The sequence below is a fragment of the Nesoenas mayeri genome (assembly GCF_963082525.1).
Source record: "Nesoenas mayeri genome assembly, chromosome: 7".
Classification (NCBI taxonomy): Eukaryota; Metazoa; Chordata; class Aves; order Columbiformes; family Columbidae; genus Nesoenas; species Nesoenas mayeri.
In genome coordinates, this window is record NC_137551.1 from 31,253,273 (window position 1) to 31,280,696 (window position 27,424).

The 27,424-nt window shown below is 49.4% G+C and overlaps 1 protein-coding gene across 3 annotated transcripts; it reads left to right on the forward strand.

Moving 5' to 3' along the window:
* Positions 1-410: 410 nt before the first annotated feature.
* ADRB1 (adrenoceptor beta 1) lies at positions 411-26,894 on the forward strand. 3 transcript variants are annotated; one of them, XM_080348089.1, is made up of 3 exons: positions 411-1,759; positions 11,542-11,596; positions 26,110-26,894. In XM_080348089.1, exons 1-3 carry the CDS (start codon positions 497-499, stop codon positions 26,340-26,342), a joined length of 1,551 nt encoding a protein of 516 aa, XP_080204215.1. In that variant the 5' UTR covers positions 411-496; the 3' UTR covers positions 26,343-26,894. The 3 variants fall into 3 exon arrangements, with proteins under 3 accessions (XP_080204215.1, XP_080204216.1, XP_080204217.1); XM_080348090.1 differs by lacking the exon at positions 26,110-26,894 and adding an exon at positions 12,985-13,081; XM_080348091.1 differs by lacking the exons at positions 11,542-11,596; positions 26,110-26,894 and adding an exon at positions 4,567-5,227.
* Positions 26,895-27,424: the final 530 nt, after the last annotated feature.

Below are 27,424 nucleotides of genomic sequence, written 5' to 3' on the forward strand. Positions count from 1 at the left end.
GCAGGCAGCAGAGCGGGATGCGGGCAGCGGGGCGGGATGCAGCCAGCGGGGCGGGATGCAGAAAGCGGGGTGGGATGCAGCCAGCGGGGCGGGATGCAGGCAGCGGGATGGGATGCAGGTAGTGGGGCGGGATGCGGGCAGCGGGGCGGGATGCAGGTAGCGGGGCGGGATGCGGGCAGCGGAGCGGGATGCGGACAGCGGGGCAGGATGCGTGCAGCGGGGCGGGATGCAGGGAGCGGGGCGGGATGCCGACAGCCGAGCGGGATGCAGGTAGCGGGACGGGATGCGGGCAGCGCGGCGGGCAGGGCAGGCAGCGGCAGGCGGGGCGGGCCGGCTCCGCCCCCCGATGCGGATTGGCTGCGGGCGGTGACGCGGGGCGGGCGGGCAGCGGCGTGGGGCCATGCGGCACCCGGACCGGCGGCAGCGGCGGCGGCAGCGGCGGCGGCGCCGCCTTCCAGCCCGCGGCGCGGCGGCGGCCGGAGCGCCCCGCACAGCCATGGGCGATGGGTGGCTGCCGCCCGACTGCGGCCCCCAAAACCGCTCGGTGGCTGGCGGCGGGGTGACGGCGGCGCCGCCCGGGAGCCGGCAGCTGCCCGCCGAGCTGCTGTCGCAGCAGTGGGCTGTGGGCATGAGCCTGCTGATGGTCCTGGTGGTGCTGCTCATCGTGGCGGGGAACGTGCTGGTGATCGCGGCCATCGGGCGCACGCAGCGGTTGCAGACGCTCACCAACCTCTTCATCACCTCACTGGCCTGCGCTGACCTGGTGATGGGGCTGCTGGTGGTGCCCTTCGGGGCCACGCTGGTGGTGCGGGGCACCTGGCTCTGGGGATCTTTCCTCTGCGAGTGCTGGACCTCGCTGGACGTGCTCTGCGTGACGGCCAGCATCGAGACCTTGTGCGTCATTGCCATCGACCGCTACCTGGCTATCACCTCACCTTTCCGCTACCAGAGCCTCATGACCAAGGGTCGGGCCAAGGGCATCATCTGCACCGTCTGGGCCATCTCTGCCCTGGTCTCCTTCTTGCCCATCATGATGCATTGGTGGCGGGATGAGGACCCCCAGGCTCTGGAGTGCTACCAGGACCCGGGCTGCTGTGACTTCGTCACCAACAGGGCTTATGCCATCGCTTCGTCCATCATTTCTTTCTACATCCCCCTTCTCATCATGATCTTTGTGTACCTCCGGGTGTACAGAGAGGCCAAGGAGCAGATCAGGAAGATCGATCGGTGCGAGGGCCGGTTCTACGGCAGCCACGAGCAGCCACAGCCGCCCCCACCTCCTCACCACCAGCCCATGCTCGGCAATGGCCGAGCCAGCAAGCGGAAGACCTCCCGGATCATGGCTATGAAGGAGCAGAAAGCCCTCAAGACTTTGGGCATCATCATGGGGGTGTTCACCCTCTGCTGGCTCCCTTTCTTCCTGGTGAACATCGTCAACGTCTTCAACCGGGACCTGGTGCCAGACTGGCTCTTCGTTTTCTTCAACTGGCTGGGCTACGCCAACTCTGCTTTCAACCCCATCATCTACTGCCGCAGCCCTGACTTTCGTAAAGCCTTCAAGAGGCTGCTCAGCTGCCCCCGGAAAGCTGGTCGGCGCGGCGGGGACCCGGCCCACCTGCCAGGGGGCTTCATCAGCACCGTGGGCTCCCCCGAGCGCAGCCTGGGAGGGACCTGGTCCGACTGCAACGGGGGTACGCAGGGCGGCAGCGAGTCCAGCCTGGAGGAGAGAAATAGCAAAACATCCGATTCGGAGTCCAAGGTATAGGGGGGAGGGTGTGGGGGACTGCATCGGGCAGGGGGAACAGATAGGGAGACACATGGAAGGAGAAAAATCCCAGCAGCTGCCTGTTGGTAAAGCTAATGCTAAGCAAACCTGATCCCTGGCTTAGCGGGGAGAGAGCGGGTGTTTACTTAGGAATAAAAGCAGGTGAACTCGTGTATGACATACCTCATCCGAAACTACAGCAAACAGGAAACCCACTGACCGGAGAACAAAGAAAATAAACAGCCTGTCCCAAAGATAGCCAGCTTATATTTAGGAGAAGCTCTTTCGGAAGGGGCTGTGGCAGCGCCCGTCCCTTGGGTGAGTTGTCCCAGGACCGTGCTGCTGGTTGAACCTTAGTGTGGAGGTGATACAGCCGGGGTCTCAGCTCTCCCCCACCTTCCTGGGGCTGTCGGACACCCCGGGGGTTCATTCCCTCACCCGCAGCCTGGGTGTTTTTTGGGGAGGCGCAGGGTCTGTGCTGCAGGTGCTCCCAGTGGAGAGTACGGACCCAGAGACGGGATGAGTTTTAAGCTTGAAGCAGCTGTGCTCCCTCTTCCACGGAGCAGCGATGGAGAAAAATAATGAGGAGCACAGGTATATTTTGAAAGGGGGTAGAAAAACCCAACCCACACTCTTGTGCTTTTTCCCTCTGCATCGGCAAGCCGTGAGTTATTGTGCTTATCTCCTTCGGCCAGACAATAGCAGTCAGGCTGAGAAACTTCTACCTCAAACTGTGCATATTGTACAGGGGAATAAACCGACCGTGTTTATATTAAACAGCGTATTTACGTACCATAAGTAGTATTTTATGAAAAAGGGGTGGGCAGTGAGGAGCCTTCTGCAGATTGTTCATTGTAATTAGAGATGAACAGGGTTGGGGAGGGGAATCCTGGCAACAACAAAAATTTACTGCACATTTTATTGAAAATGGCATCCAAGCCAGTTTTTGCACAGTGCTAAGAGTTGTAAAGTTATTTGAAGATGTTACTTGCACACACGTACACACACGCAAATTAAAATGAAATGGAGGTTTGAATAACACCAACCCTGAAATTGATTTCTGTTTTTTTCTGATCTGTTATAGTTTTATTGAGAGTGACTTTTTATATTATTTTATGAAGGTACTGTAAATATATCCGTATTATAAATTAAAGTATCTTAAGGGACTTTATTTTTATTTCCAAGTGTCCACGTGAATCTGCTGTTATTTTAGCACTTGCGTGTCATTTCCATTTTCCTCTCTGTGTGTGTTTTATAACGTATTTATACTCTGGTGCAATTTACTACTGTGTAAGTAATTGGTCTATGTGCAATAAATACCATTGCAGCACAAGCAAGAGTGTCTCTATAGGTTTTGAAACAATACCTACCTATAATGGGAAGAACAGCGTTTGTTTTTCTACAAAGATGGCTCAGATTACCAATACAACTCTATCTAATGGCTTTTCCTGACACAGTATTTTAAAAAACGTGTTTGAAACCCAATAAGGTTGTGTTCCTGTTGCGCCGAGGTCTGCTGACTTCCCTTAAAATTAATGGCTAAAGGCAAGGTGTTTCCACTCTGATAATGAATACACTCATTTTCTGTAACTATTCCTTTTTGGAATTTTTTTTTTCATTAGGAGTACACAGCTGGGAATGAGGAGACCGGAGTATCTGAGAGTACAGAGGATGCTTAATTTGCAAGCTAAAAACGGGCTCACATAGAAAGAAATCTCAGTATGCCGTACACGCTATTAATTCCACCTCGTGGCGGCAGCGGGTCTGATCCTGCCCGAGCAAGGGGGGTGGTGGGTGTCCTGGGGGGTCCGGTCCTGGTGCTGAGCAGCGGGGTCTGGGGAGACCCCTGCCCGAAAAGCAGCAGGAGGAGGCTCATGCCCTATAAGGGGAGATGGCAGCCAGGAAGCCGGTCACAGGAATCCGGGCTTTTGTTCCTTTTTACTATAGAAAAGGAGATAAACTCCGAGGGAATGGCTGGGGTGTAACCGGAGCAGGATAGGACTCTGGGACAGACTTAAACACTGCTGAAATCGGAGGAAACCTGTGCTGTTGTCACTGGGGGAAATAAAACTGCCTTAGTTTGCAGACTTTATATAAAGCTAATGGTCATGTGCAGTGTGGCTTCAGGGTGCTGCCAGTAGTCACATACTCCTTGGGGGCCAAATTACGATAAGCGAATGTCAATGTTTGTACTGGTCCAGGTGAGGAGGTGCTGTGAGCAGGAGAGCTGCCCACTGGATCCTTGGTCCAAAAGATTGTCATCCTTTATCACTTTATGAAGGCACGCTGCATCCTTGTGATTTCATAAAGTTTTTCATTACTGCGATGAATAGATGGCAGATAGAGCAACAAAGAGGCAGTACAGAATAAAAGTGAAGTTGTTTTTAGCTTTATTAAGCTCGGTATAGTCAAATTAGAAATCAGCTCCCAGGAAGAGTACTTCCCAAAGCAAGTTCTTTAGGGTGGTGGCCAATGGTTTGTTTTGGAAACCATTTCTTTATTTTTTATGTTAAAAACTAAGGAACTTGTCTTTTGCAGTTTCTAATGATGACTTTTCAGGGGGAAAATAAGTTACATTTTTTATGCAAAGACAAAATAATGGGACCAGGGAAGTAAATAACATTTTTCCATTGGTGCTACTGGTGTTCTGTGTGAGCTGCAGTTAACAATGTCTCCTTGATAATAGGGAAATGCACTCCTTAAAATGCCGAGGTGATGTCAGATCAGGTGGTAAGTGAATTAGGCTCTACCACTGAATGATTTCTTTATTTTTTTTAATCTGGTTTTGTCTGTGATTCCAGCAAAGACAACAGGACCAAAAGGGTGCACAGGATGGCGTGCATCATCATGATCATTATTCATAATCTTCGTCTCCTGCATCAGTTCACATACTTAATTTTAACCATCTGAATACTCATGTCCTTAGAATTTAAAAAGCAATGAAAGTTTTGGCTCCACAGGGTCCTTAGGTAGGAAATTGATGGCCAGAACTTGCTCAGCTTCCCCTGCTGAATAACTGCACTGGGTCACACTTCCCCTGGACAAGTGTAGTGAAATGAAACGAAGAAGATGAAAGGTAGGATGAGTTTTGCTCACTGGCCTCAGCAGGGCCAGCAGTGTGTACAAAGTGGTGGGGATGTGTCTGCCTTTGAGTTTGGGCCAGTCAATGACCTGCTGGAGGAGTCTGGAGCCTGGCACGTCGAGCCCCTTCGCAGACGGCCAAGACAACCCACCCGGCAGCGTGGATGGCAGGGGCCGGTCCGTCTTGCCTGGTGTAAAGAAGCCGGTGGCACAGCAGCGGTGCAGACAAGCGGGACATGTGGCACGCACGTGTGCGAGGAAGGGGAGGCTGCTGGCAAGCGGTCTGCCGGGGATCACGCTCAGAACAGCCTGTTCTCCGCGGTAAAGGAGGATACTCTGAAAAGTGTTACGGGGCAGCTGGAATAGTCCAGAGGCAATGAGTCAAACACTCAGGATGAATATTTTTTTTCTTTTTCTGATGAAAACCAGACATGGATTAGCAATTGGAGCTGCGAGTCAGAAGGATAGGTGATAGGCATGCGGCTGCACACGTACATGGGCAGGGAAGTAACAGCAAAGAGCCTCAGGCCTGCAGGAAAGGGAGACCCAGGTAACACAAAAACCCACTCGGAGAAAACATCCAGTGTCTGCCAGGACCAAAATTATTTGGTGAGGGCAGCTGAGACTTCCGCATGCAAGACGCCCGATCCTCAAAGGCGCCGGCTGTGCTCTAAGCGGTGTTTGCTCAGCACTTCTGCAAAGCAGGCTGCACCTCTCCACGTGCTTAGATGGGAAGATATCAGTGGGAACCCTGGCTTCAGTTTTCCATGTGTTCAGGAAAGTGATGGGTGTTCCAGACACACAGTGGGCTACGAAGTGCCTGCAAAGGACCTCCCCACCAGTGAGCGCTGCACAAAAACACTCCTGCAAATTCACTGCACTTTGGGACCACGACCCTCAGCATTATCTGACTGTAGCTCCAAGCAATAACTGATGAACAAATAAAACTGCACGCAAAAAATGTGGCCTAAAATTGTGATCTGAACTGTGCCCATGGCACACGCAGCATTTGACAGCATCAGCCAGGTGTTTGCGATACAGCACACACCTTTCTCCTGCAAATGCTGCTTTCCATTTTGGGTATGCACGTTTTCAAGCATAAGGACAACTTCTTTATCAGCTTTTTTTTTTTTCCCTAAGCCCTATCTGCAGTCAATGTTTTATTAATAACTTTTAAGTGGCTATTTTGCAAACCTTCCTTGTGCTGCACACTTTCCTAATTTATTGTAATTTCCCGTCCGGTGGAGTGCACTTACTTCCTTTATGTAATATATCAGCTGCGGGGCTGGAAATTGTGCAGCTATGAACTGAAAGAGCAGACTTTCTTGAGGCCAAATGTGGTCAGGCATCATTGTCACTGGGAGCAGAATTTGACCTGATAATCTAATCTTACACGAGAGAGTATCTGCAGAAAAGTATTGTTACCAGGGTAAATGACCTCTGCTAATGAAGGTGGAGCAATTAGTCCTATTCAAAGCTGTCAAGAAAATGTTAACTGCTAAACAACAGTTAATGTTGGATAGCTCAAATAATGAGTGTTTTGTTTGCTGGTGTGTGTTAGGTGATGTGTTGGGAAATAATTATCCTTTGACTAGCAGCCAGCTTTGTACTAATCAGAAAGGAGAAGTCATGTTCTGTTTGAAGGATTATACCTAAAAATAGTTCTGTTGCCGCCACATCAACGAGTGAAATGAAGCAAATTCACCAAGATGTGCACACCTTCTTAACATTTCACTTTTTGTCCTAAAAACTCATTGTTCCGCTGGAGCTTTCTGTTTGATCGTGTCAAAAGCACTAATACGATCTCCTGCAATAGCATTAAGCACACTCCCCCGGAGGAGCATTACCCTTCTGCACCGCTGACTCCCTTTCAGAGCCTGCCAAATTCCCAACGCCCCAGGAGGAAGTAAGGAGTCTTTCTCTTTATATAAACAATCGCATATAATGTAAGGCCAACGATATTTGTGAATAATTTTTCTCGCAGAAGAAATCGATAGGCGTTTTATTTGAGATGCTTGTCCTCCCGCCCATCTGCGAGGTGCAGCCGTGGTAACAGCAGGCGATTTATTCATGCAATTCAGTAACTTCAGGCTGTCAAACTGCACTTGAAAAAGTGACCGAGATGGGAAAAGAATAAAAAAGGTGATGCTGGCAAGCAAACCTGGAGTTGTCATTGCAAACAGTAAAAACCAGGGCATTTTTGCCATGATATAGGTGTTGCCTCTTACTGGGAAAAAGTCTAAGCAGTTTGGATAGGGATGCACCAGGCAGATGCACTATAGAAACGTAAGTGAAGATTGAGAGGTAAGACTGTTTCCATACAATTCCAGCAAGGGACTGGCAGCCGAAATATGCTCTAAACATCCCTAAAAGTTTTTCTTGTTATTTTTGGATAATGGCAGCAGACTAAAGCAACCTGAGCAGCAGCTTCTCAGCCAACATAAAGCTGCAGAGCTCCCTGCCCATCCATGGCTCCCAGGAAATGTGCCTCCCTCCTGGCATCCCCCCTTCCCCTTCAAGGGGCTTAAGCTTATACTGAGTTTTGCAGGACCTGGAGGCTTCCCCCAGCCCAGAGCCAGTGTGCTCTCCCTCAGTGTCCCAAGAGGAGCTGCCCCATGGGGTTTGGCACAGGTGCAGGGGTGCAGCAGTGGGGTAAGGGGTGCTGTGCTGGGCGTGCTGGTGCGAGCTGCTGCTCCCTTGAGTCATCGCTCCCTCCTGCAAGCACCAGTGACAGCATCGGGCCCGCTGAGCTGCCGATGGAGGAGAGTTTGGGTTTGTTATGTAAACTGAGGATCAGCTTCCTGGTTCACAGAATCTGGCAGCTTGGTACGCACGTTTGCTTCACAAACTGCCATTTTGTCTTCCCACATGCTCAGCTCCCACAGTTTTCATGGTGGTGATTGCTTGTTCGGCTTTAGCACCCAGCAGCACAAGTTTTTTTGGCTGTGCCCTGGCACAGATGTGAATGGTGCCAGATGTTAGGCATGGTCTGGGTTGGGTCATACCCATTCCTTCCGAGGCTGATGTTTGAACTTATTAATACCATCAGCATCAAGCTGTGAAAGCACCAAATAAATAGGAAATTAGTCCTGATTTCCAGGTCCACAACCTAGAGAAGAAAACAGAAGATTACCCGGGCTTTTGCCGTTTCCTTGGTTAGTAGCGCATCTCAGATGTAGTGGTGTGCTTTTCCCTTCTGATCCTGTGTAATGCACTGAATCCTGTTGTCCTTAATGGGATTAAATGAGGGTTTTCTACTAGTTGGGTGCTCCAGCCATTAGCCACTGTTGTATGTCTCTAGGCAGTGATGTACCCTTGCATGCCTGGCCCAGCGTCTCTCTCAAAGCCATGATCTTTAGACTTCTTCCCACCAGAATTATATTGACAACCAGTTTTAAGCTTGTTGGCACAATGCTTTGAAAGGCAGATTTAAGTGTATACACCAAAGAGTCAATCAGAGCCACTGAAGAGCTCAAAATCTCAGCAGCTGCTAGGTGTATAAGTATTTCAGCTACCAACAAGTCATTTTGCAGAGCCAGGCGAGTGCTGCAGCCCCCTCAGGTGCTGTCAGCTGCCCTCCCTCAAAGTGGGACTGCAGAGTCCTCTGCCAGTGTAAGGAAAAATTGCAGGGACAGCACAAAGGCTCCTGACAAATATTTGCCACGTGGTGAAATTTAAACAGTGCTTTGAGGCCAAAATTTAAAGAGCTCTTGTTAAGAAGCAGGAATTCAGACAAGCCTCTGGCAGGGTTTCCTAGCAGGGAAGTTCTGGGTTAAAGTTGCCGTGTGTAGATGACGAGCCCCTTGTTGACCCGTCCAGTGAGAGTTACAAATGCTGCTGGCAAACTGCGAGCTACGGTGCTGGGAAAGTGCTATCCGTCCCCAGGGATGGCTCACTGTGCCCCCAGCCTCCCTCTCTCTGCTCCTGTTTGGGTGTATAGCACACCTGCCTTCCCCCTGCATAGTGATGGGTGGGCAGGAGCCAGGAGAGCTGCTGGGGTGCAGCTGGGAGCCATCCCTCCTTCCAGGCTTTTCTCCCTGCGTTTGGTGGGGAGTTCAACCTGCACGAGTGCACCCCAGAGGTGTCCTGCGACACCAAGGTGTGTGCCAGCCTGTGTCACCACGTGGGGTTGGCCAACCCACCATTGTGCTGCGGAGGGAGGAGCGCTTCCTCTTGGACTGGAGCAGGTAAACCGGGAGACGTCCTGCAAGGCTCCCATTGCTCCACAGCTCGCCCGCTCACAGAGCCCGCCTTCAGCCAGGGATGTTTTGTTTGTCTGTTCTGCCCCTAAATACACGCTTGGGAGCCGTCAAATAAAATCTCAATTAGCTTGCTTACGACATGGAGAGCGGTGTGGGATGCGTTCCCTGGCAGGCTGCTGCCCTCGCTGCAGTATGGGGGGGAGACCTGTTGCTCACACCCCACACCCCAGCCAAAGCATCACTGGTGCCCTGGCAGGTTCCCATCACCAGGACACCAGTGCAACTGGACTGCACCCAAAATCCTGGATCCTGACACAAGAGCATCTGATGTGCTCATGAATCAGCTCAGCTCAAATACTCAGGCTTCTTGGGGCTTTGATGTAATATTCAGTGCAAGGCAGCTGCTGCTGCAGTAATTGCCAGTAGCAATCGGTATTGTAACACTTCTCTAGGCCACCTCAAGAGCATCCGCAGGAGACGTTTTTTTCCTGTTTCACTGCCAGGTGTTTCCCATCAGCCCATCCAAGCCAGAGCTGGTACTCACACCCTCCCTGGCCCTCAACCCCTCATTGCCCAGACCGGCCCTGCTGCCTCCGCAATGGGCTCATCTGATGGAAAAACAGCCCTTCCAGACGACATTTGTTTCAGCTGATCCACACAAGTTGCACACACATGGGTAATGACATGAGAGGTGTGGGGATGTACAGAGCGACAGGGCTGAGATAATCTGTTTTGGTAGCAGCCCTAGTTTGGATCCATCACTGTGATCACAAACCTCATGTCCGGGGGTGATGCTACGGAAGCTGGGACCCAGACCAGAACCCTCTGGCAACCAAGATGATTAAGGGAATGGAGCATCTCCCTTATGAGGAAAGACTGAGGGATCTGGGTCTCTTTAGTTTGGAGAAGAGGAGACTGAGGGGTGACCTTATTAATGTTTATAAATATATAAAGGGTGAGTGTCACGAGGATAGAGCCAGGCTCTTCTTGGTGACAAACAATGGTAGGACAAGGGGTAATGGGTTTAAACTGGAACATAGGAGGTTCCACTTAAACTTGAGAAAAAACTTCTCAGTGAGGGTGACAGACACTGGAACAGGCTGCCCAGGGGGGTTGTGGAGTCTCCTTCTCTGGAGACATTCAAAACCCACCTGGACATGTTCCTGTGTAGCCTCATCTGGGTGTTCCTGCTCCGGCAGGGGGATTGGACTGGATGAGCTTTCGAGGTCCCTTCCAATCCCTAGCATTCTATGATTCTATGATTCTATGACTTTTTGCCTGAACCATGCTGGAAGAGCAGGACTTGCCACCTAAATCTTCCCTCTCTTCAGCAGCAACACTGAATATTATATTCAAAAGCTTGATGAATAGGCTATTAAGCTTCTCATTGCGTGTGAAAAGTGAAAAATAAATAGTTTTGTACAAAGATTTGTGCAATAGAAGAAAAACAAGATTTAAGTCTGATTATCCACTGTGTAAATACACCAGAGTGAAGAGGATGGGACAGATATCGCAACTTTTGGCAGAGATCTGGACCAAGGGAGCTGAAAGAGCAGTTCAGGTACCAGGTGACGGCACGAAGCTGTCCCCAGCTGCAATAGGGTGACATGGCAACGAGCCACAGACATTGGAAAAATAATTCCCCAGGTAGACCGGCTCTGTTTGCACAACGTCTCTGTGTGGATCCCAATGCTGATGGGCACCACTGAGCTGTTAGTGACTTGTAGGTAATCCCCACCGTGCGCGTCTTCTGGTGGGTGATGTTTAACTGCTTTTATTCCTGCGCACTTTGCTCATGTGAGAACAGGGAATGCAATGATAAAAAGGCTGGAATAATTTCCCTGCTGGATAGTTTCCATTAATATATTTCTCATTGTATAATGTTGCCATCACTGTACAAAATCTGCTAAGATGCCTTTTAGGAAGACAGAACATTTCTACATAGCCACAGTTAAGAAAGTTGTGTTGCAGAGTAGGCTGGGCTTTGATCAGATACTTTTTAATTGCACCGGATGCGCTTGGGCTTTTGCATGGTATGGATTTCTTTGCCTTTATGTTACAAGGCACTTCATAAATTAAACAGTTGATGTTGTCAAATGCATGCCATTAGCACTCTGAGCAGATAATCCATTCAGTGGCCTTAGCCGAGTCTATCACAGGGCCTGTCTCCAGATAAGGTCCTGGAAGAAGAACAATGGTGCTCCAAGCTCCCAAGGACCTCCACACTCTGGTTCTGTGCTTCAGAAGAGAAAAATTATCATTATCTGCATGGCTCTAGCTCCCTTTGAAATGCAGCTATTTTTTACTCATACATTCCAAGTACTTTTTACATGATATCACCAAGAAACTTGAAACCCCTTTGAGAAGAGAAGGATTTCCTCCAGCCCTACTAGTAAAGAAAATGGATAGATCAAGTAGTAAAGTTCAATGACTTACTTAGCATTAAATAAGAGAATAATGAATTGGATTTGTGCGCCTGTTTTTCCTCTGCAGGGAACAGTCAGCCTAGTGGATTTGCATTGCCTTCTGCTTCTGTTCATCAGCCTAGGTGAGTTCAAAACACTGCTGCCTTTCTGTGCTCTCCTTTCCCCACTCTCTTGTCACGACTTCAACTATTCGGAGCTTAGCAAACACATCAAAGCCATCCTGACCAGTGAGGAAAACATCCATGGTTAACCTGTGTCCAACGACGACTTGTGGCCTCCTGCATGGACATCTCTATTTTATGCTAGGTAGCTGCAAGTAGGTGATTCCTTACTTAGGGTGGACACTCGTTTCCTACTATTATGAGCCCAGGCTTTAACATCCTTCAAGAGAGACATTATTTCCCCGCTGGATTCACCAAAAACTAGATGGATGTCCAAACCCCTCCTTTGTTTATGGACTTAGCCGAGCGTGCCAGAGGGCTTTTTATTGGGGAAGGAAGGGAGGTGGTGTAGGAGGAAACTATTACAAAGCTATATAACATAAACAGCTTTCTCATGTAAACTCCAAACACCGCTTGGCAAGGAAGATGTTAAAGCTGAGGGGAGGATGGGGGTCTCATTAGGGAAAAGATATAAATAGCAAGTTGAGAAGCCTAGGGAGTGGGGACATGGGGAAGGGGAAGCAATGAGTTGACCCTGGATGAGGGGGAATCCCACCCATGCTGAAAGCCCTCTGCTGCTCTGCCCTGTGTGTTTGGACCTGGCTCCTCCCTAAGCATCCAAAAATGGGGGAATGCTCAGACAGAAGCCCTACATAATCAAGCAGGAGTTGTATTTGTTTGAAGTTGAACCTGAAAGGTGTTCAGGTCGCCTGAAGACTTTCTGCAGAGCTAGAAATTGCTGCTGCTTCTGTCTGCTCCTTCTTGCCCCAAAGCTTCACTGTGTCCAGCATCTGCCCAGAGTCAGGGAGCTGCTCTCTGCCCACTTGGATGGCCAGAGCAGGATTTCCGTCTTCCTACCAGCCTTGGTGCCTCAGGCTTTCTAGTTTGTTTTTTGTCCGAGTGGGAAATGCATAATGAGAAACTGTTTAAACAACTTATGGTACAAGGAAACTCAGTGGAGTAAAGTACAACATTATAATTCATTTCCAAGGAAATGATGCACTCTCCAAAAGCACTCCATTCAAGCACTGCAATTTAAAGTTCGGGATAATTGCTGGCCGTCTTCGGTGCTGCCTGCAGCCCTCATCTAGGTCTGAGCATGGTGCATGAGGAGGGCAGGAGTCTGCCAAGATCATCTGTGCTGCTGTCTGGTCTTGCTCTCAGCAGCTGCTCATCAGCAGGTTATTGCAGCTCTTTGCACGCAACGAGATGCTCGATGTGGGCAGAACTCTGCTCGTGAAGAGGTGCCAGCCAATGTTATATAAACTCTGTGACAGCGGATATGTTAAGATATACACAAATGTGAACAAGGGCGTTTCCTTAACAATGTTTTAAACCACCCATAACAGCTATGTGGACCAAGATGGCAAAGTGCAGAGAGTGAACAAGCGAAGGAGCATCACCCCATCCCCCAGGCTGCAAGGCTGGTACCTGGGCACACTCGACTGCCTGATGTTCAGGGAAGGTCTGGCTGTTAGAGCTGTCCAGACTGCTGGTTTTCTTGCATGGGTGGGTCTGGACAGCCTGGTGCTGCTGAAAGAAAGCCTGGGAGCCACTGAAGCCCCGAAGGAATTCTCTTGTGCTATTTCCAGCCCTACTTTTTAAGATACAAAGGGCTTCAGATCAGATGCATTTCTGGAGCTTATCTGTGTGAATATTTGACTGCTTATTCAAACAGAACAAAAGCCTTCAAACCTTCTGAGGTCCATCCATCAAGAGCCTTATCTCCCCATGTCACCGCTCGGCTCCTGGCTGCTGCTGCTCGGAGCTTCCCACCATCCCTAGCTCACTTTTCTACATCAACTTCCCATCTCCCCTCTCTGGGCAGCTTCGCAAAATTATCCACGGTCACCTCCTTGGCTCCCTGCCACCTCAGTGATGGCATCATCTCCATCTCCCATGTGTGTAGCCATCTGGGCTATGGTCACAGCCATGACCAGAGCAGAGCATGCTGACTTTACTTGGCCCCAAGAAAGGAGAATATTTGTGGTTTTTTAATAGGATATTAATGAAGCCCAGATAAAGGAATGCAGTCTCCTCTAGCTGAGGTTCGAAGATTGAAATATCCAAGGAGAATATTTCTGATCCCCTCTGGTAGCTGCTGCCACCCTCTGGCAGAGGCATCTTTACCACTACAGTCAGGATGCCTGAGGTCTCACGTAGCAACCCTTTTCAGGGGCTCTACCCCTTGGTTGGTGAGCATGGCACGTGAACCGCCAAGATGCACAAGGAGCATGGTGAGCTCGCAGTGGGGGCATCAGCAGCCTGAGGGGGTTCCTGGGTGGCTGAAGCAGCTGCACGGTTGTTCTTATGCACAATTTCTACAATGCCTTATTCAGCTGTGTCAGAAGAGCCTTTGCAGGGCTTGGTATTGGGGCCACAGGACGTTTGTTGCTTCAAAGCTGAGCTGGCACAAGAAGTCGTCTGCAGTCCTGCTGTCCTGTCAAAGCTGTGGCCAAAAACAACAGGGTGAAGCCTTTGGAAAGAGCCACCCATCCACAGTGCAACCGAGTTAAAATGGGGATCTGGCTTGAAACCAGCTTTTAAGCACATCAGGGGTTGAAATCCTGTGCACAATGTCAGGTATCAGAGGTCTCTGCTGCTTGGTACCACCTGATCTTGGCTTGAATTCACACAAGCTTCAGCACTGAGTGGCCTTTTCGAATGGGGACCATTTTCCTATGGTCCTCTTCACAGCAGAGTCTGACCTGTGGGCTGTTGTTGCTCTTCTCCCAGTGTTTTTAATGATTTTCTGTTTTGATAGTCAGAAGGGTAAAACTAATTCCCATCTCATACATAACAATTAATTTGACTCAATACCAAAAGGATAAATGTACTTTTTATACTGTGGTGTATGATAAGCTATTTATAAATATCATATCACTTCTGGGTCATCTTCAGGGTTTAAAATAAAGTTTAATTTAAACATAATTTTCCAGTGTTGACAGATATGATAAATACTTTTTTGTTCCAACAAAACCTAATTTCGACAATGTTTTGCAAAAACCATCATAAGCTAAGGATTATTCCTTGATTTTTTTGCTTTGTTTGTCTCCATGTTCCAGTGTTTAGTTTAATGTTACGTTCCACTATAGAAAAATCATCTGTGACTGCAGTGATTTTTTCACCGAGGCCCCTGCTCAAGGAATGGGAGGATGCCCTTGGGAAGAATGATGGAGAGAGGTGTTAGGTCATTTCACAGAGGCCTTGGGGCAGTCACAGTAACCCTCTGGACCATTAAGAGACTTGCTTTGCAGGTTCATGGGAGACTGAACGTCATCACCACTGTGAGACACCCTACCTTGAAGAGGCCCAGGACTTTTTATCTGCTGCTGGGACAGCTGTAGCACACATGTTGGCCACAGCCAGAGGTCCCAGGCCTGCGTGACACCTCTGCAGCATGACGACAGCAGCACGTTAGCATTGCTTTAGGGAATCACACACTTGCGCAATGGCCCAAGACCAGAGGGACCTGTCCCTGGGGATCCAATGTTACATGGGACCTATTTTACACTCAAACTCCCTCACTGTAATCATGCCCACTGGTGTGAAGATGGTGGCCACCTCCTCCTCCCCTCCAGAACATCTCTTCTCTCTTCCAAAGGCTCTTTCTCAGGCTTCAAGACTGGTGGCAGAACCTTGGGGCACCACTGCAAAGCCATGCGGCAGCTTTAGACAATTCAGCTAAAAGTGATGTTCAAGGCAATCTCAAAAGCAAGGCAAACAAAAGGGCACAGTGGGACAAATTTTGTGTCTGGAGGGTGAGGTTAAGCAGAAGACCTCCATCTACAGGAGCTGAGCTGAGTCCCTCCAAAATCTCTCTGGACCTTCTCTGGTTTTCCTGCTTTCCCATGTAAACAGCTCTGAGGAAGGTATTTTTTTCTGTAATGAAACGTTTTCATTCTGCAGTAAAATAGCTCTTACATCAGCTGCCATTGCATTGCGGATGCACAGGCTGCACAACAGAGCCCTTGTAAGGTATGTTGTGAGGTGAGTGGGTCAGATCCCGAGCTTGAACAGCAAAAGTACAAGGAACAATGAGGAGGAAAACCAACTTGTTTTAAAGTGCTTCAAGGCTGCTGTCTATCTTGTGAGCCTCACAGCTTGCAGCCCATGCTTCTCAAACCACCTCCCTGTTAGCCAAACAAGAGACGATGCTATTTGGAGAGCAAGTCTGCATGCTAGAAAATTGTAAACTCTGATGCTTGTATTCACATGGACCGGCCTCCACTTGCCTTCAGCTGCTGTGCTGAAATTACTTGGGAAAGGGGCATCCACATCCAGAAGCAGGGGGAGGTCTTCTGGTAGGTTGCCATGTTGCTTAGGCTGCTTTCATGGTGATACCCAGGGGTCATTACCTGGTGCAGGCAGCTATGATAATCCATTCCATGGGAACAGGTACTGGAGGCTAATCCTGCAGTTTTTCTTGGTTATGGTTCAGTTCAGTCACTAAGACTGAGCAAACAGGATTGTCGTAGCAGCAAATCAGGATGTGAAGTTATGGGTGTTGCATGTCTGTGGCTCTGTGGACATTTGTTTCCAAGGCAGACTGGCTTTGCTGAGCAGCCTGCCCTGGCCAGGGCAGCGGGTGAGTGGCTGAGCTGTTGGTGTTGAAGGGCTTTGCTGGCTGGCTCCTGCGGGCCACGCTCACATCTACACTGTGCACCACAGGGATGCAAAGCCCATGGTCTCTACAGCTCTCTTGGAAAGATGCTTTCCCTGGCCCCTCAGTTGCTGATGGGATGGAGACTGCCTGGCCATACATCACATGGAGGAATCACTCCAAAGGCTGGTCTGGGCCAAGGAACTGGTGGAGGTGCTGAGGGAGGACAAGGGGCTGAGCTGCCAGACCTGCTCTGGAGGGAAGGCTTGAGGCACTGCAGACCCTCCTGGGGTTTACACTGAACCAGGGGCCCTGACTCTGCAAAGCTTCAGAGCGAGTCTGTCCCTGTGTAAGTGTGGGCTCATGTCTCCAGAAGACTTCAATGTATCATCAGGTTTTCTTTAAAATCACTGGAGTTCTGCACTCATCCGTTCCCTCTCAGTCCTCCTCTACAGCTCTTAGAGACCAGCGTCCACCCTGGTGACACCCCTTGCTATGCAAAGTCAGTGCCTCTCTGTTTCCATTTTAGCACCTTTTGCTTCTGGTGATAACAACACCGAGCACTCCCCCACCCCCAGCAATTCCCTTCTCCACCAGCAAAGAAAGATGACACATGAGGTTCATGGCACCAGCCTGTACAGTGTCTGTGCCCAGACGTCTGCTCCCCTTGACTGGTTTGCTTTAGGACTTAGCTGACACCTGATTTCAGTAACAGCAAAGCAATTGAGCTTGGTTTCATGGCTTTGTGGCAATCTTGGCTTGAAGCTGCTTTAAATAACAAATTGCAAAATAAGCATATGTGTACAGAGACGAATACCAAACTGCAGGAATGGGAACTAGCAATGTGCAGCTCAGGAAGGCTTGTTAAACCTCCAGTTTGTAGCCGTGCTGATAAGGCAGTTTCCAAGAAGTTGCCCAGCCCTTAAATTCTAGAAACTCTCTCTTCCCAGGTCAATAACCTTTTATGGAGTGAATCCTGGTGTCATCCTACAAGCAAACACGATCCAGGCAGGACATTCTGCAAGTGATATGAGAAAGAGGAAAACACGTTGCTAAGAAGGAGTACAGAAACTTTCTGGGGTAGAAAACCAATGCACACTGTGAAAAGCACATTTGGTAATTCTGATAGTTGGTAAAGCACAAGAAACCATGCTTCAGCTTCATTCTTCTTCGGCCACATCTTCTCCTTGACTGAAAGGGGATGGAGGTGGCATTAGCAGAGCTGCTGCTCTGCCCTTCCTGCACTCTGCGGGCTGCAGCCCTGCCAGGCTTGGACTCCATCCAAGGGCTCCCCTCTTCCCAGGGGAAGCAGGGCTCTGCGCCCCGGCCACCCCAACACTAGCTCCCTTGCAGGTCCTCTCCCTGCTTTTCACCAGCCTTTGCTTCAGACACGAACAGAGGCTCCTTGGAGATAAGGTTTTCCATAACATCCTGCAGCTCTGTTAGCAAAAATGTTCAGTGTGGCTCTAGCAAGAGCACCAAGATGGGGCTGATTACACTCAGTTGTTCAGTTCCCTCGTTTCATCAGGATTTTTTAAAACATCTCATGCAGGTGCAGGAGTTGACACAACAGAGCATGCACCGTGTTAGAGTCCATCCAGCTTGTGTGTAAACAATGCTAATCCCTTTTTTAAACTCTTAGGAGTTGTTTCATAAACACAACATATTTTGATTAATTTCCAAATCATGTGCCATTTCCTCAGCAGGCCTGGTGATGGAGGAGCTGCCCTTGGGGACAGGGCTGCATCCCTGCGTCCTGCAGAGAAGACCCAGGTCCCCAGCAGCAGAGCCAGGCAGAGGCTACCACCTGCTGGATCTTTCTCTTTGAATCCCTGCTCCCAACCTCCCACAATGACATTTACTGATGGTGCAGACCACTTTGTGGGCAAATGCAGAAATGCTGTGTGCTGAGCATCATAGTACAAACCCCTCTCGCCAGCTCTTCACCAATAACAGAGCTATAGAGATGTGTGCAAGCCATGCAAACGGTGAGGATGTTCAGTGAGTAGCTTTGTGGGCCTGACCTGTTCGTTGCTCGTTTGGGGTCTGATGTGTTTTCCAGAATCTGGGTGTGCTCTCTTCCTTGGTGGCCCTGCAGAACAGGGGCACCTTTCTGAGCAGAGGCAAATTGATGGAGTTTTGCTGAATTGGAGAACCTGACATTTCCCCGTTGAAACTCACTTCTACCAAAAAAAAAGAAATTACTCTTCCAACGGTGCTTAAGAAGGGGGAATAAAATTCATGAATACTGGATGGGCACCTGTATGAATTTGTGTGGATCTCACCCTTGTGTGGGGAGTCTTGGGCATCTTCACAGGAAGCGGGGCTGCTTTTTTGAGGGTGCAGGACCTGGTCTGTGTAATCCAGGCAACCCAGGGACATGTTTGTCCCACTCAGGGAGCTCAGCCAAGTGACTCCTGTAGCTCACCCTGATTCCTGCAGCCTTAAGATTAAGGGACTTGGCCCCTGCTTTAGACGGGCAGATTTTGGGGATCTTGGTGGGCTGAATGCCCACTGCTCCAGCTTGCTCAGTGGTGCTTGTGGTGTTGCAGCATGTGCATTTCTGAGGCAGATACTTAGTTTTTGCACTGAGCATGATGAATGCTATCAGTGTGATTTCCTGATCTAGGCTTTCTTAGATTGACCCGCTCTTCTGAGCTGTCCTGAACGTCAGCAGGTCGTGCTAGCTCGCACCTACAACACATCAGGCCTCAGCTGCCCAGTTAGCCAGGCTCTGGGAAGGTCTCTGGAAGGACTCCAATGGCCTCAAATAGGAGTTGACTCATGCCCCATGAGATCAAAATGTCTCTGCATATGAAAAAATATTGTGGAAACTGTGTCATTCATGCACAAAAGCCACACTTCAAACTTTATCACATAAAATACGTAAAATTGTAAATGGAAAGAAAAGTTGCATGAGGCCTGATGCACATTAAAATTGTTGGCCTGTGAAAAATGTCCCTTCCCATAAACACAGATATTTCCCGGGGTCTGGCACGCTAGTAGGCATCCACAGCTAGAAAACTTGGACTCTTTCTGCACTCTTCAAACCACTTGTTTCTCATTTCTGGGCCCATCCCTCGTCTTGCTAAGAGTGACCCACAGCAAACGCTTATGATGAAGTTATCACTATGAGGCGATGTGCCGGCGTGATAGGTGTGCTCCAGGACCTCATAAATACAGCAGCAGCACCAGAGAGTGATGCCTGGGGGCAGAGATGGGTGCTGAGAGCAGCCCATGGACAGCCTGCAGCACTTGGCCTGCTTAGGTCTTTGTGGGAGGTCTTACTCTGTGGTCCCATCCTGCCCCACTGATGGTGGTCAGGCTTTGACCATGGTGCTCAGCAACGCAGAGTCCCTGCAGTTTCCACAGGTACCATCTGCGGCTTGACCGTATTCCAGGAATAGCTGATTGCCATGGCCCAGGGAGCAGAATTTAGCATATCACCTTGAGGAAAAGTGCAGAGGATTGATTGTTATGCATAGCAATGCAACTCTGAGGGAAAAAATGAATTCATGTAGGTATTAACCATCAATTTGTCATACAGCCTCCAAAGGCAGCTTCTGATGCTTTGAAGTGTTCAGTGAAAAGCAACAGATGCTTCTGCATCTCCTCTGGCTTCTCCGTAGTTCTTCGGCACTGGCAGCAGGTGACCGCCACCATGGCTGTTTGCTGCTCAGCAAATGGGAGAAGCCATGATGGTGACTGCAAGTGGCTCTGTCCTCTGGTCTGGGGCCATGAGGTAAATTGTAGCTCAGCCTTTCCCTCTGTGCCGTGGTTCCCCCCTCGGGCAGGAGCACTGGGGACTGGCTGCACTGCAGAAGTGCCGTCTGTCTCATATAGGCTGGACGTGAAGCACTTTCCATTTATTGCTCTGCCATGCCTCACTACCGCCTCCCTGCAGCGCCCCTGCGGCACACGGGTCCCACCTCACACTCTCCAGCATCTGGGCCTGAATGCAAACGTTCACTCTTCAAGCAAGAGTCAAGTGTAATAAACCATCTGCACCATTTGTCCACTATCACAAACAAATTATCCTTTTTTTTTTTTTTTCCCCCAAAACACATTCAGTTCAGGCCAGTCAGTCACACTGTACAAGCCCATTGCTGATCCACAAGCCTGCAGAGTGTGGGAGCTGAGAGGGCTGATGGGCTCTCATGCTCTCCTGCCCCGCTGTTATGGGTTAGCTGTGGAATGTGGCTCAGCTAACTGGGCTGTACTGGTTCCCTGCTGGAGCATGTTCCCCCGACTGACATCAGGAGACATCCAGCTGCAATGACTAAGCTCTTCTTACATTCCAGAAACCCAGAAAGTAAACGTTTCTTGAAAATGAGCTAGTGTTTTGTCTTGGGAGAGGAGTAAACCATCAGCTTGGTTGCTTTTGTGCAGGGGGCAAAGCTTCTTGGGAACCCATGGGGCACCAGACAGTAACACGAGCATCTCTCTTGCATGCCTTCCCAGCTCGTCTCTCCTCCTTTGATGGGTTTGGAATAAGCTCTGGTGGTCCAACTGCGGAGAGTAATGATGTGTGAAAGCTCACTTTCATTTTTCACTCTACTTTTTTGGAAGGTGGAACATTTTACAGTTGACAGTACCATGCTAAAGCCATATGAGGCAAGCAACTATTTTTAACCAGACGGAGACTATCTGAGAGTCTACTGCTGAATCATTTCTGAAGAAATCATGAGATCCAAAAGTGGTGCTGGAGGGACAGGAGTGGAAAGGCTTTTATCGTGCACTTGTTCCAATAGCTGCTCAATTACTTCAGGACTATGATGATGACTATCTGAAAGTGCCTGTGGGGTCACTTCAAGCAGTGACTGCGTTTTACAAATGCTTCTGCTTTGGGAGAGAGGCAGGTTAGTGCAGCTTGAGAGGCTGCCTGTGCTTGCTAACCCCCTTCGCACCCTGCACCATGCAGGGTGAACCATGCCAAATGGCAAAAGGCACTTGAGCTTCTTGGCACAGCCCTTCTCTGAGCCCCCATCACCTCGTATCAGCAGGCTACCATACGCTGAATGCTTGTGGGACCACAGCCTGGGGTGAGGAGGAGAAAGGGTGGCTTCAGCCCTGACAGCCAAAAGTGCTGTTTCTCCCTCCTCTGCCCATGCCAGTACAGAGGTGGCACTTCAAATAATGTGAGTTTGCCAAGCTAAACTAAACTTGTGGCTAAACTGAGGAATTTTCTTCCCATTTTCTTTGTCTAACTTACCTCAGACTCACAGCAACACCCCTTCTCGCTGGAGGGACAGCAGCTATGGACCAAGGCAGGTCCTCACACAAGGAAAGGGAGAGCTAGAAAGTCAGACTGAGTTACAACTGCCCAACAGGCCATGACCCAAATCATGTTACAAGCTAATCAGAATGATTGTGTGAATTAATGCATAGCCTATTCATACCCACAAGGGTGCTAAACATGTGCGCTGTGTTTACCTTTGTTCTGAAGTTTGTGGCTCCATTGCATGTGCAACCGAGTATTTGGCCTTGGAGCCGAGCTGGGAGTCCATGTAGAAATGCAGCACTGCTGGGGCACACTGTGGTGCCACACCAAGGGCTGGGAGGATCGTTTCTGCCTTCAACCCTGCTGTGGTCTGTGAGGCTTTGTGATCTGCACCATTTTCCCATTTTGCAAAGGGAAATCAAACCACCTAGTTTGGTACTTGGCCACTGGCCTGTCTTCTCAGAATCATTGAAACCATGGTGGGACACATCAGCCCCCTTTAGACCACTTTCTTGCTCTGATTTCACAGAAGGTGCTGCTTCTGGGTTCCTCTGCATTGAGAACAAAAGTCAAACCCTGCCCTGGGTTTGCACTGCAGTATGGCTGGGGCAGAGCTTGTGGAGGTGACACCAAGACGTGATGGAGTGGTCCTGTGTCTGCTTGTCATGCAACAAAACATAGCATCTTACTTTTGGAGAGATGGGAAAGTTCAAATGAACTCTTCCTCTACCAAGCCATCAATATCATTCACAGGAGTGAGTGCATAGCAAGAGTAGTTTTAGCTGCCAACCTGATGGCAGCCTCAAATGAGGAGCCTGTTGGCCATTGTAGGTAGGTCGCAGCTCCCTCCAGTGCCTCTGCAGACATCCTAAATGTGAGCTATAAGACCAGGTGGGCTTTCTGGCTGCAAGGACCCACAAGAAAATTTAGCCAAGGGGAGAGGATACATCACCTTTAAAAAGCCACCAGGGCCAGCATGGGATACAGAGCTCAAAATTAATGATCCTTGAAATCAGTTGTCTTTAAAATCAATTGCAAAGTGAAGGGAAAGCAGTGCAGCCTGCTGAGACCTCCACCAACCTCTGCACAAAGAGCCTTGGCTCCATGTTGGGTCGTTATAGCTGTGACTGTAGCTGTCACTTTGTGGTTTTGCTCTCTCTGTGCAATGGAAAGAAGTAGAAGTGGGGCTTGCATCACTACTCGTGATGCTAAACACAGCGCAAGCTACTGAGCTCACACGTGGTCTACGGGGCACTGGAAAGGGGAGACTTGCATCTCCTGTGGGACTTGGTTCCCATGTGGGATGTCCATCCCTGGAGAGGTCCAGAACTGCCTCTCCAGACCCACCTCTTCTCCCTTTCCCCCTGGTTATTTCTCATCTCACCGGTCCTCCCAGGACAGGGCTGTGGGGAAGGGACGGCCCCCTGCCTGTCACCAGCCCCCCGAGCTGGGGGGCCCTGCAGCTGCCTGCAAAGCTGACCTGGGCCTTTCACTTGAGGAAACGTGTGGTTCAGCTGACGCCACCAATCTGCATCCAGCATGTTCACACTTGCACAGCACACGTGGCTTGTCCTGTCCCCATGCCTGCCACCTTGAGTAATGGGGCCCGACGCCTGTATTTTTCCAGAACACAATCTCTTCAGATCAAATTAATTCTGTGATTTCCATCTGCTTCCTCCTCTGCATAGATGATGAAGACTTCCTGAAGCTAACGGCCAAGCTTACTCAAAGCTGGGACATTAAAATCAATCTTTTGTTCTCGGGTACGTTCTGTCGCCTGATGACTCTGGGTGCTAGCACCTTCTTGCCCACAGACCCGCAAGTGCCAAAGCTGCACGCAAAGAAACATTTTAGGGGGAGAAGAGGAGGGCAGGGCAGGGTGTGAAGTGACTTGTTTGTGGGTTCGAGCCTGCCTGGAGGCTCACACTGAAAGGTCTTTGCTGAGAGCCTCCCCGTTGAGTTGCTGCCTGCACGTGGGTCCATTCTGGGGTCCAGCACGAGCATCCTCAATTGAGCCTGCAGCCACATGCCACTTTCCCTGTCCCAGGGTGGGGCAGGTGGTCACTCAGGCACTTCTGAGGACATGGTAACTGAGGGCTGTGGTTTAAAACACCAGATGATCTCTCCTTCCCAGTTTGAGGAGGTGCTTGCTGAATAGGATGTTTGCCCTAGCAACACTGTGTCCTGTAGGTCCTCTTTGCATTAAGAGGAACTGAGATTTTGATGGGAACATCTTGTATTGTGCATGCATTTCCCTTCTCCTGCTTATCAGGGGTTGCATCAGGTTGCTTATATTAAAGTCTAAAATACAGATGAAGCTGTGAAGCATGAATCATAAATGCTACTCATCTGTAGATACGCCAAAAGCACATCCTGTTAATAAAGGGTATTGGATGAATGAAATACCTTTTATACCCTGACAAAAACATTTTTGTTCACTGCTTTTTAGCAAAATACAGGGCTGGATCTGAGCCAGGATGTTTATATTTTTGTGGGGGTCTACATTTGCATTTTTGTATGTCTAGTCTATAACCTGACTGATTGCTAGTCTAAATAGTAGCAGCACCACAAAACTTTCATAGCCTGTAAAAGGCATGGAGCAGAAGCTTAGAGAGCACAGTTTGCACCTGTCTCCCACCCGCAGTGCAGCCACTAGTACTTATGTTACAGGTAGGACCTCTCTTGGTCAGAGATCAAGCCCTTGGTGAAGTGTATTCCTTCTTTCTTTGAAAGAAATGCTAATCATGTCCTTATCCAGCTTTCTGTTTGAGCAAGATGTAGCGCCCTGGTGCTGAGCTGCAGCTTTCTTGGCTTGCTCTGCTCAACGGGTGAGTCTGTTCTGGTGGGATATTTGAGTGCGGTGAATTTTAAACTAATTAGTTAAAAACTTACAAACCTGAGCGTGCAGTCTTCATTCTTACTTCAGAATCACCCTGCAGGGACAGGCCTGGCTGATGCTTTCAGTAAGGTTGAGTCCCTCTTTCTAACACTGTTTTTACTTGTGTTTGCTTTTGTGTTCTCTTGCCTGCCAGTTGGGAGGTCTACATCCCTGTTACACAAGCCAATGTTGTCAGTGTTTTCCTCCTTGATTGTTCTGCGTGTAACTTAGATTCCACTAGCAGAATTTAGATTATGTCATTGCATTATTTTAACGCTGTTTTTCTTGGCTGCAGGTTTGATTTTCTTGGCACTGTAGTTAGGGCATCTTTGCAGACGCGTACACTTGCAGCTGCACACTCTGTTTCCCCTCTTGTGCACCTTGCGCTTGCCTCGGCAAATCCAAACTGCAAAGTACTTATTTTGCAATTCTTTCCTTGCTTGTTCCCAATGGCCAACACAGTTTCTCTTTCCCTTTAATTTTCATCCTTCAGTACTTATCTTGGACTAAAAATGTCCTTATACTACATGAAATGACACAGAGGGCAAGTGTGGTGCGTGCCATACTTCCCACCACATTTTGACAAACTTTTGGCCTCCAGGAACCTAATAGCAAGCTAGGAATACAAGCAACATGCTGTCCTCATGACTCCTTGTTGTAAGATGTAGGAAGAAACAAGAAAAATATTGGCCTAATGATTTTTCTTTGAGACAGCAGTACTGGAAATGCAAGGTTTGACTCAGGGGACAGTCTCTGTGCTGCTGCTGTGTCCTGCTCCTTGGTGGAAATGGTCCACAAGCAGTCATGAAGCTGAGGAAGGTCTGGCAGGGGCTGGGTGTCTGGCTCCTGTGCAGCAGCAAACGCTCAGGAGCACAGAGAAGAAAGAGAAGTGAAAATTGATGGGAGTTCAGAGCTGACACACAGCCCAGCACAGGCAGATGTTTCCCAAAAGGAACCTCCAAAGTAAATATGATTGTGCAAGCCATTTCTGTGCCATGTTGCCAAACAGAGACAGACTTTTTCTTTTTCATATATATCCACTCAAAAGTGCATATTTTGGATGCCCTGGGGTGGAAGAAGGAGAAGTTAAGCTTGTGCTGTCAGCTGTGCTCCAGACCTGGCCTTGCAGCACCCCGAGTTCATTCTGCAGAGTTGCAAGGCCATGGTGCACCAAAAGTTGGGTTTGTCCTTGTGCCTGGATGACCTTTCTAAAGAGAACGCTTCTTTTTGTTCCCCAATCTCGTAGCCTTTCCCCAGCTAGCCAGTCCCCAGCCCCTGTACTTGTTTCTGTGTATTACAGACAGGTCAGCCTGAGGTGCCGGGGGAGCAGCTGGGGAGGGCTGAGCTGAGGGCAGCGCCGGGCAGGGGGAGCACCCATGGGAGCTGCTCCCCACGCTTCTTCTCCGTGGTCTTGTACATCTGACTGGCCTGTTTTCCAAAACTGTCATTAATGGTGCCCAAGCCACGCTTGCCTTCCTCTGAAACCCACCAAGGGCACAAAAACAAACTTAACCAGAGATTTTTTGTTTGTTTGTTTTTGCAAGCACCATGTTTTCAGGAATAAAGTCTTTGTTCAGACCTGGCTTCCGTGTGTCACAGACCAGCCCAATTCCTCACTTCACAGGCAAATTGCACGTATGAAAGTCCCACAGGCGAAAGGCTCATTGCAGCGTCTGCTCCAGCTTGCTGACAGCACAAGCTGGGTTTTTTGCTCCCTGAGAAGCGGATCTTCACAACATCAGTTAATACAGCCAGGTCTGTTCTCTCTCCAGGTAAGACTGGCTCCTTTTCCAGTGCTGCCTCACCTCCTCCAGCTGACTCCATCCCCAGCAAAGGCTTTGCTGAGCTGATGAGCCGGCAGGTCAGTAAGGGAACAGGAGACCCTTCAAAGTCCCTGTGCTGTTGCATGTATCAGATCCCTGGTGGCCGGAAGATGGAAAAACCAAAAGAACAATCTCATGTTGGAAAACATATGATTTTTTCATCTGTATATATATACACATGAGGGACCAGTTGACCACCCCGGCAGAGGGGCTACTCACTGGTCGCAAGGTGCCAGCACGAGGGACGGTGTCTGGCCAGGAGCAGCTCCTCCGAGTCCCAGTCCAGCGCAGGAGCCTGCGAGGCTGCTCTGAGTCACCCTTTGGAAGGGCTTTGCTTCCTCGCTCTCCGATTCAAGGCTGCTTTCTTGGCAGAGGCTCCCCCCGCAGTCAGTGGTAAACTCGCCGCTTTGCTCGGTTGGTTTGGGTGTTTTTCCAGTGTTTGCTCTAATACACAATTAATTAAACATAAGTGCCTCCATTTATTGCCCTCCAGAGAAGCCCTGCTGGCTTGCGTGTCCTGGTCTTTGGGGACATTCCTATTGTTTCAACCACCACCAGAGCCAAGGAAAGCTAAATCACGCTCTCCTTCAGTGCGAAGGGAAGCAGCTCACCCACCACTATGCCTCAACATGGCTTGTGGCTGCCCGAACATTTTCTTTAATGAGAGACACGCTGCAGTGGATTTGGCATTACAAGGTGACCACTACCAGTAAGGTCTGGTCTCTGCCACCAACCAAGGCAAGGTCAAATCAGTTTGAAATAGTTGACTGGTCTTTCACCATCAACAAGCAGCCTCAGAAGATTGCAAGGGAAGTCTGAGAGAGGGAAATGATTTGACGTAATTCAGGTAAAAAAGAATTGTAATCTGCAAGCCTCATGTTACAGGCTCACTGCCAAAACAGTCACATCTTTTTTCCAAGGGCTTCACCTGCTGAGGAGCAAAGGGAACTTGATCCAACCTGTGTTTTGTCGGGTCCTGGTTTAGAGGAGCACCTACATTTTGAAGTGTCAGTGCGGCAGCCCATCTCAATGCATTTAGTGTCAGGATTGCGTGGCCCAAGAAAAACCACGAGGACTTCAAAGCATGAGGTCTGGGGCTACTGGTACTCAGACCGATGGCTGCTCACTTCACCAGATCAGTTTATGAAGCTTTCCTATGCCACTCCTCGCTGACGGAAAACACCTGATTGGCACCAGCTGGATCTTCCTGGAGCCCAGAAATGTCTGATAATAGCCAAGTGAAACAAGGGGCTGTGGATGCTGG

Excerpts from the sequence above, each read along its gene's own strand:
- ADRB1 (XM_080348089.1), top strand. The coding sequence starts at position 497 with ATGGGCGATGGGTGGCTGCCGCCCGACTGCGGCCCCCAAAACCGCTCG. Across the intron at positions 1,760-11,541 it reads CATCCGATTCGGAGTCCAAG|GGAACAGTCAGCCTAGTGGA; the intron begins GTATAGGGGGGA and ends TTTCCTCTGCAG. Across the intron at positions 11,597-26,109 it reads GCTTCTGTTCATCAGCCTAG|GTAAGACTGGCTCCTTTTCC; the intron begins GTGAGTTCAAAA and ends TTCTCTCTCCAG.